The following is an 8330-nucleotide window of genomic DNA, read 5'->3' on the forward strand; positions in this document are numbered from 1 at the left end:
TGATACTAATATTGAAATAATTTTGTTAAATAATTCGGGAAGACTTTTCGTAATATGAAAGAAAAGGGGAGAAAAAGGGAAAAAGAAAAAAGTGGGGGGAAAGAAAAGGAAAAAAAAAAGGGAAAATAAAATGGGAAAAAAAAGATAACAGAAGAAAAGGAAGGGAAATTGGAAAGAAAGGCCGCGCTGCCCCACGGCTGGTCTCCATGAGCCCATTCCATTCTCTTCCCGTCCCTTCCCGTCCCGTTCCCGGAGCCGTTTCCCGCGCGCGCTCCCGAGCGGGGCGGGGCCTCTGCGCGCGCAGGCGGGCGCGTCACGTGACGGGGCGGCGGGAGCGTCCGAACGGCCGGGACGGGACCGGGATCGGGATCGGGATCGGGATCGGCACCGGGGTGAGACGGGCGGGGCCCGCCGGGCGGTCGCGGGGCTCCCCCGGGGCCTCCCCGGTGCCGGGAGCGGCCGGTCCAGCGCCGGCCCAGGGCGGGCTGAGGGGAGCGGGGCGGGAGCGGAGGGGCCGTGAGGGGATCGAACAAAGGGCCGGGACCGGCTCGGCGGGGGGACACGGCGGGGACACCGGGGAGCCACAGACCGCGGGCTGGCACCGGGCAGGGGCCGCTGGCTCCGGGGGCGGCGGGAACCGTGGAGTCCCGGAAGGGTCGGGTGGGAAGGGACCTTAAAGATCATCCATCCCACCCCCGGCCGTGGGCTGGGACACCTCCCACCAGCCCAGGTTACTCCAAGCGCCGTCCAGCCTGGCCTTGGACACTTCCAGGGATGGGACAGCCACAGCTTCTCTGGGCAACCTGTGCCAGGGCCTCACCGCCCTCACAGCCAGGAATTTCTTCCCATTATCCAGTGTAAATTTCCCCTCTGCCGGTTGGAATTCATCCCCCCGCTGTCCTTTCACTACAATATCCAAACTCTGTGTTGTATCCAAAATGTGTGAGTTCCCTTATTTCCTTCAGTTTCCCGTGGCAGCTCGTGCCTCCCATCCTGCTCAGCATTCCCGAGGGTGGGATAGATCCTCTGCAGGGTCTGGAGCCCCTTCCAGCCCTTCCTAAGATGTTAGTGGCTGTCCCGAGGACGGCTCTGAGGCACAGCCCAGCCACGACAGCTGGTGCCAGTTCGGAGGGCTTTTCCAGCCTGAATAATTCCATGATTCTGACTCGTGTGACCTCACGAGCTCTTCCTGAAACGGGATCCTGAGATGTTTGGTCCCTTCCAGGGGGTCCTGGCCCCTCGCTGCCATGGCCATGCAGATGCAGCTGGAGGCCAGCGCGGACACGTCGGCAGAGGAGGAGAGCTTTGGGCCACAGCTCATATCCAGGCTGGAGGTAGGAGAGCACTTGCCTCTGGAGTAAGTTTTCCAGAGATCTGCTGGTCTTTTTCGTAGAATCCCAGACTGGTTTGGTTTGGGAGGGACTTTAAAGCCCCTCCAGTACCACCCCTCTGCCATGGGCAGGGACACCTTCCTCTAGCCCAGGTTGCTCCAAGCCCTGTCCAACCTGGCCTTGGACACTCCCAGGGATGGGGCAGCCACAGCTTCTCTGGGCAACCTGTGCCAGGACCTCCCCACCTTCACAGGGAAGAATTCCTTCACAATATCCCATCTAAACCTTTTTCTTTGAAAGCAAGGTGTATCTGAAAACTCTTGCTAAATTCTTACTTGTGTTCTGTCAAAAAAAAAAACCAAAACAATCGAAAATAATCAAAATTTGTCCCTTTTTCCCCCTCTCTCCCAGCAATGTGGTATAAATGCCAACGATGTGAAGAAGCTGGAGGAGGCTGGATTTCACACCGTGGAGGCCGTGGCTTATGCACCAAAGAAGGAGCTGCTGAACATCAAAGGCATCAGCGAAGCCAAAGCTGACAAAATCTTGGTAAGGATGTTATGGAACATTGACCCAAGATATTCCACAAGCTTCTTTCTACTGGCTTGAAGAGTTCTGGTGGATTTGGAAGGTCTTCAAAGGGCAGTAAAGGTGGTTAGAGGTGTGACATGGCTTCTGATGAGAAGGGACAAAACCCACCAGGACAGAACTGAGCTGGAAGGGTGGGGGGCAAGGGGAAGATATTTCCATAAAACACACAAAATGGATGTTGGAGCTTTTTCCTGGAGCACAATTTCAGTTCTGTTCAGAGGTACCAACTAGTGCCCAGTCTGTAAAATAAAATGTGCGTGGAATGATACAGGTGCTTCTCCACAAAGCAGGGAATATTAATTACTGGGGGTTAATGAACAGGGTGAGCTCTCCTGGCACTGCTCTGTTTGGTTTTCCCTCAGGCTGAGGCAGCCAAACTGGTTCCCATGGGTTTCACCACGGCCACGGAATTCCACCAGCGGAGGTCAGAGATCATCCAGATCACCACTGGCTCCAAGGAACTGGACAAACTGCTTCAGGGTAATCACTTTATTGCTCTTTACTGCTTAACCTCCATTACTGGGGTGGGCTTTTTACTGTGAACATGATCCTTGCACAACATCACACAGAACAAGTGAAAACTCTCATCAAGTACTGCTCTTGTATAATTGATTTCATTTTAGAAGCTGCAGAAACAGTTTTTAAGCCTTTTAGTCACAATGCAAGATCCAGAGCTCTCCACTTTGGGATGTTTCTGGTTTATTCTAGTCCGTGACATATTTCAAGAAAGCAAAACTGGGTATCACCATCTCACCATTCTTCTGGTAATCCAAAAATAAACCAAATAATTTCAGCTCTGCAGCATCTTCAAAAACACACCTCATCTTTTGATCTATAATATGAACAAACTTCAGAATGACAATGAATTTTCCCAATTAATTTTGAAGCTTTTGGCCAAATTAAATATTTGACTGAGTCTCTGTAGTTGCAATGTTTTTGCATGTGGTTTTTGTTTGTAATTTTTATTGTTATTTATTATTATTATTCTCTTCCCTTTAGGAGGAATAGAAACAGGGTCCATAACAGAGTTATTTGGGGAGTTCCGTACTGGGAAGACACAGCTGTGTCACACACTGGCAGTCACCTGTCAGGTGAGCGGGTCACCTCATTACAATCCAATGTACAGACACCACAGCATTTGGGAATTTGCTAATTTGGGCACTTTTCTTGGCTTTCTAAGTGTTTATTGCTTTCTAGAGGTTGCTGTTTGTTACAGCCTGGTCCAGAAACTCCAAGCTTTAGTAGATGTACTCTTTAATTTCAGACTTCAAGAGATTTTAGTATTCCATAAAATATTAGAGGCTTGGACTTAATTTGGTAATTTAGTTGACTCCCTAAACTTACCAGCTCAAAGTTGAGCACCTGCCCTCTTATGTGGAATCATGGAATCCTGAAATGGTTTGGGTTGGAAGGGACCTCAAAGCCCATCCACTTCCATGGGCAGGGACACCTTCCACTATCCCAGGTTGCTCCAAGCCTCATCCAGCCTAGCCTTGGACACTCCCAGGGATGGGGCAGCCACAGCTTCTCTGGGCAACCTGTGCCAGGGCCTCCCCACCCTCACAGGGAAGAATTCCTTCCCAATATCCAATCTATCCCTCCCCCTTGTCCTGGCACTCCAGGGTACCAGAAGGAAGGTGTTGAAGATCAGAACCAGTAATCTTTCCTTTTTTTTTTTCCCAGCTAAGTGGGACTTTAGTCACAGTAACTTGGGATGTTACCTATGGTGTTATGTATGATATCAGTGAGGGCATAAGGCCATCTCTGGTGTGTTTATGGACACTTCATTCCATGTTCCTTTATTCCCTTCTCCTTTAGCTCCCCATTGACCGTGGTGGTGGAGAGGGAAAAGCCATGTACATCGACACAGAGGGGACCTTCCGTCCGGAGCGGCTCCTGGCTGTGGCTGAAAGGTCTGTGAGGGGAAGAAAGGAATATATCTCTTCACAGCTTAGCTGGAAGACATTTTACACAGGCCCTGGAGGTTGACTTGACAGATGTTCACTCTGGAAACATCTGCTGTTGCTGTTCCTTTCCCACCTCTGCCGCTCTCTCCCTACAGCTCTCGTGTCGTTGTCCCTCAGCAGGAAGTGATTTCCCTCACTTTTTGCTACTGGAAGGGCATGTGAGCTTCCCAAGCAGCTGGGGACAGTACCAGATCCTGCCAGCTATCTTGGAAGGGAATTCGGTCTAATCCTGCTGGCTTTTCCTGCAGCAAGGAGTGCTCCCAGCGGTGGATATTTGTCAACAAACACGTCTGGATGACACTGATAACACTTGATACTGATGAGAAAGGGAAATGATGTTTGCAGCAGTCATAGGTGTGTCTGTGCTGGCTGTATACAGAGAGTACTTGGAATCATGGAATTGTTCAGGTTGGAAAAGCCCTCTACGATCCAGCCACTGCCCAGCACTGCCAAGGCCACCACTAACCCATGTCCCCAAGTGCCACATCCACAGGGCTTTACATCCCTCCAGGGATGGGGACTCCTCCACTGCCCTGGGGAGCCTGTGCCAGGGCTGGGCAGCCTTTCCATTAATAAATGTCCCAATATCCAACCTGAACCTCCCCTGGTATCACTTGAAGCTGTTTCCTCTCATCCATTTAAAATGGTTCCAATTATTCTGTTCTCTTTTCATCCCCACGTGTTGCATTTTTTCCCTCTGTTTTTCTCTCTCCCAGGAACGTGAGTTTTTATTCCAGCCTTTAAGTGAAGCTGCAGGATAACTCCTATGGAGGAAGTTGTCACTTAGAGGTTTCTGTCTTTATTTCCCCTGGTGTTTCCCCAGGTATGGCCTGTCTGGCAGCGACGTCCTGGACAACGTGGCCTATGCCCGGGGCTTCAACACCGACCACCAGACCCAGCTGCTCTATCAGGCCTCGGCCATGATGGCTGAGTCACGGTAAGAACTCTGATGTCATGGATCCTGTTCCCAAATAGGGTTATCCTTAGGCTTATCCAGGTGACAAGCTCTGTGGGCAGTCAGTGATCAGCAACACCTCTGGCTGCTGGAATTCGGGGCGACAGCGACTGGCTCGGCCCGATGTCACTGTACAAGGACAGTAAACTGTCCATCAAGTGCCAGCCTGAGAAACAACTTTAAAGCTCGATTTCTAACTGTTTTTAGAAATAACGTTGATTTTTTCCAAGCTCCCAGAAAACCTGGGACTGGAAGTAAGATTTACACAGCCTTAGAGGGAATGTGATGGTGGAACAGGGTGTGTAGGAACCTGTCCACAGATACCTGTGCTGTCCAAACAGGACGTTCGTATCACCACAGTGAATCTAATTTTTTAACCACGCAGGAGTTTCTTTGGGCTTGCTGGGTTTTCTTGTGTGGGGAGGAGCTGCCACCCCACCTGGAGCAGCATCCCAGCTCTCCAGGCACCAGCACACTCCCGTGGAGGCGTTGGCCGTGCTTGGCAGTGCTGCTGACCCTGAGTGCCTTTGGCAGGTACGCGCTGCTGATCGTGGACAGCGCCACGGCCCTGTACCGCACGGATTACTCGGGAAGGGGGGAGCTCTCCGCCAGGCAGATGCACCTGGCCAGGTTCCTGCGGATGCTGCTGCGCCTGGCAGATGAGGTAACACAGCGCTGCTTCATTCCCCAGGTAGAACTCCTTGCTTTCCTCATGAATCCCAGCAATTTGATGCAAAGGGCTTTGTCGCTCAGTCTCCGCTTCCCTTGGTTTGGAGGGGCTCGATGCCCCAGTTATGGACAGCAGGGGTGCACCTGGCTCTGTTTCCCCCCATTCTGTTCAGACTGTGGGGAATAGCTGGGTTCTGGTTGTTTGCCCCTGCAGTTTGGCGTGGCCGTCGTCATCACCAACCAGGTGGTGGCACAGGTGGATGGAGCCGCCATGTTCGCCGCGGATCCCAAAAAACCCATCGGAGGGAATATCATCGCTCATGCTTCCACCACCAGGTGAGAGGAGAGATGGTCGCCTCCCAGGAGCCTGACTTGGGGTTTATGGAATTGGCTAAGTAGTTTTTACTTCTGGGGTTTATGTGATCTGTCTGCGGCAGGTCCAGCCTGTGCTTTGATTTAGTGCCACTCTGAGCCCTCAGGGAAATGAACGTTTTGGGAATGTTCCTACAGCTCCCCATAGTGCTTTATGGATTATGATGATTTTCTGGAAGTAGGCTGTGCACCCTGACCTGTTTCCTTCCCTCTCCCTGTCAGACTGTACCTGCGGAAAGGCCGGGGAGAGACCAGGATCTGTAAAATCTACGACTCTCCGTGTCTTCCCGAGGCTGAGGCCATGTTTGCTATCAATGCCGACGGAGTGGGAGATGCTAAGGACTGAAAAGTGCTTTTTTCCCCCGAGTCCCAAGACTATGTCCATGAGGGGCTCCTTTCTGTGTGGCACCTTACAGATACTCCCCAACGCAGCTGGCAGAGGAACCTGTTGTGTGTCGGGATGTGTCCATCAGGACACCTGGAAGGGTTGGGAAGAGATCTCCCACTGGGCTGTAGTCACAGATCGGATCCGTGTGGTGCCTTGTGAACATTCCCAGAGGACCCACACCCTTTGTGTTCTCCTGGGTTCCACCATGCACGTGGGGCAGTAAAATCCATGTGGCCGCAGTTCTGAACTTGGTGAATTTGAACTAAAGTTGGTGGGTTTGCCCAGTAAGAAAAGTGGTGATTTATAAAACCAAGCAGAGTGGTATTCCACACTAGGGACTTGGGATTGGTGATGATCCCAGTCCATAATCTTTCTGTTCATTTTCTTTTGGATGCTGCAACCTGCTGAGCTGGGGGAATGTTCATTTACATTTCAGTTTAATTTTCTGTATTTCATTAATTCTCCGTGGAAATCTACTTTTAATAAAAAGGACCATGAGGATATTGATGACATCACAGGTTCCTAGGATTCAGGCAGGTGTTCATGCAGACCAAGGATTTTTTTGGATGGAAGCAGCTGCACCAATCTCCAAGGAATCTCAGTCTGGGTTTTTCTTTTCTCCTAATTGTCCTTGGTTTGGAGGTGCAGTGCAGCCGTGCCCTATATATCTCTTTTAAGAGTTTTTGGGGCTAAAAAAGTTCTTTTGTATTCTGCAATATGTATATATCTTGATTAAAGAGAATAATATAATATTGATTTGGTTTTAATTTGTTCATTTGAGTTGGTTAATTAAAGCAAATCATTGATAAGGGAGTGTGCTTCCTTGCAGCTTTCAGCTGGGAAAACCCGGGATAACTTAGAGGGGACAGAGGTGACATAAATACCCCCCCCGCCACGGTTTTTATAGCCCGCGGCCCGCGCAGCCCCGCCCCCCGTCCAGTCCAGCCAATCCCGGCCCGGCCCCGCCCTGCCCGCCCCCAAGAACGCCGCATGCCCCGCAGGGCCCCGCTCCCGCCCGCTCCCCGCCTCCCTCTTTTCCTAGGAGAGCTCCCGGTCGGGCCGTGACCGCGGAGCTCCCACCCGCCCTTCCCCGGTCCCAGCAGCGCCCGCCGGGGCTGCGGCGGCGGCGGGAGCCGCGCTGAGGGAGCGGGGGACGGGGCCGCGCCGAGGGGCGGGGCCGGGCTGAGCGGGCGGGGCGGGGCCGCGGGGCCAGGCGGGCTGGGATTGGGCGGAGGCGCTCGAGCGCTGATTGGGCAGCGCTGCCGGCCCGCGGTATAAAGGACCGGCGGGGGGGGTGTGGCCGGTTGTGTGTGTGAGGGCTGAGGGCGCGGCTCCGCTGCTGCCCGGGCTGCGGAGGGGAGAGCGCCTTGGCCGCTGGGTTTGTGGACCGGGGCAGCTGGGGGGCGTTTAGGGGCGCGTTGTGCTGGGCAGCGGGGTCCGAGTAAGCCCGTTACCTGCCGGGTGACCCCGTGGGGAGCCGTGGCAGGGCTGCGGGGCTGTTGCTCTCTGGGTGTCTCAGGGTTTGCCTCGGAATCCCAAAGCCATTCCCCGTGCAGGGTTAGGAGGCAAAGACTGGTGTCAGTTTCTTGGTGCTGCGTTAATGCTTTTTGCTCCTTCTCTGTCCAGTTGTGCCCTCCCTGGGGCTCAGCTCAGGTCAGTGCCCAGCGGCTGGTGGAGTGTGGCGAGTTGTGCTTCCTGCCGGGCGGGAGCTGCCTTGGGAAGCTGCTCCGTCCCCACGGCTGTGCCGAGCTGGGAGCTTGGACAGGTAAGGGCAGGGCCCGTCCTGCCGGTGAGAATTGGGTTTGGCTGGGGGAGGATGGAATAGAGTGTGTGCCTGTTAACTCCACGGAGAGCCAACAGCTGGGAGAGACCCCGAGCAGGTTTGGAGCCACGAGAGCAGCTTAAAAAGGACCTTGAGTGTTGGAGAAATGTCCAGGAGAATCGGTTCCCTTTTTGCAAGGACAGGGGGGTTGCTGTGCTCTCTCGCAAAAAAAGGTTTCCTTGCTCTCTCAGCAGGATGTCGAGTGCCACTGTGTCCCTGAGGTCACCCTTTCTCC

The 8330-nt window shown here is 53.1% G+C and overlaps 1 protein-coding gene and 1 long non-coding RNA gene across 2 annotated transcripts; both read left to right on the forward strand.

Moving 5' to 3' along the window:
- Positions 1 to 361: 361 nt before the first annotated feature.
- RAD51 (RAD51 recombinase) lies at positions 362 to 7029 on the forward strand. The gene is made up of 10 exons (XM_027749370.2): positions 362 to 392; positions 1226 to 1334; positions 1743 to 1880; positions 2285 to 2402; positions 2922 to 3013; positions 3741 to 3835; positions 4713 to 4826; positions 5379 to 5508; positions 5728 to 5849; positions 6108 to 7029. The coding sequence occupies exons 2-10, from the start codon at positions 1248 to 1250 to the stop codon at positions 6229 to 6231; spliced, it is 1020 nt and encodes a 339-aa protein (XP_027605171.2). The 5' UTR covers positions 362 to 392; positions 1226 to 1247; the 3' UTR covers positions 6232 to 7029.
- A 439-nt stretch (positions 7030 to 7468) lies between these two features.
- On the forward strand, positions 7469 to 8329 carry LOC120324227. The gene is made up of 3 exons (XR_005565358.1): positions 7469 to 7651; positions 7900 to 8038; positions 8287 to 8329. It is a non-coding gene; the product is annotated as an uncharacterized LOC120324227 (long non-coding RNA).
- The last annotated feature ends 1 nt before the right edge of the window (position 8330 follows it).

This window comes from Pipra filicauda, unplaced genomic scaffold, assembly GCF_003945595.2.
Source record: "Pipra filicauda isolate LSUMZ 115617 unplaced genomic scaffold, ASM394559v2 scaffold463_size517996_pilon, whole genome shotgun sequence".
NCBI lineage: Eukaryota > Metazoa > Chordata > Aves > Passeriformes > Pipridae > Pipra > Pipra filicauda.

Bases quoted from the DNA above. Each gene is read 5' to 3' on its own strand.
- RAD51 (XM_027749370.2), top strand. From the start codon at position 1,248: ATGGCCATGCAGATGCAGCTGGAGGCCAGCGCGGACACGTCGGCAGAG. The intron at 3,836-4,712 runs GTCTGTGAGGGG...GTGTTTCCCCAG, and splicing joins CTCCTGGCTGTGGCTGAAAG to GTATGGCCTGTCTGGCAGCG. The intron at 5,509-5,727 runs GTAACACAGCGC...TTGCCCCTGCAG, and splicing joins TGCTGCGCCTGGCAGATGAG to TTTGGCGTGGCCGTCGTCAT.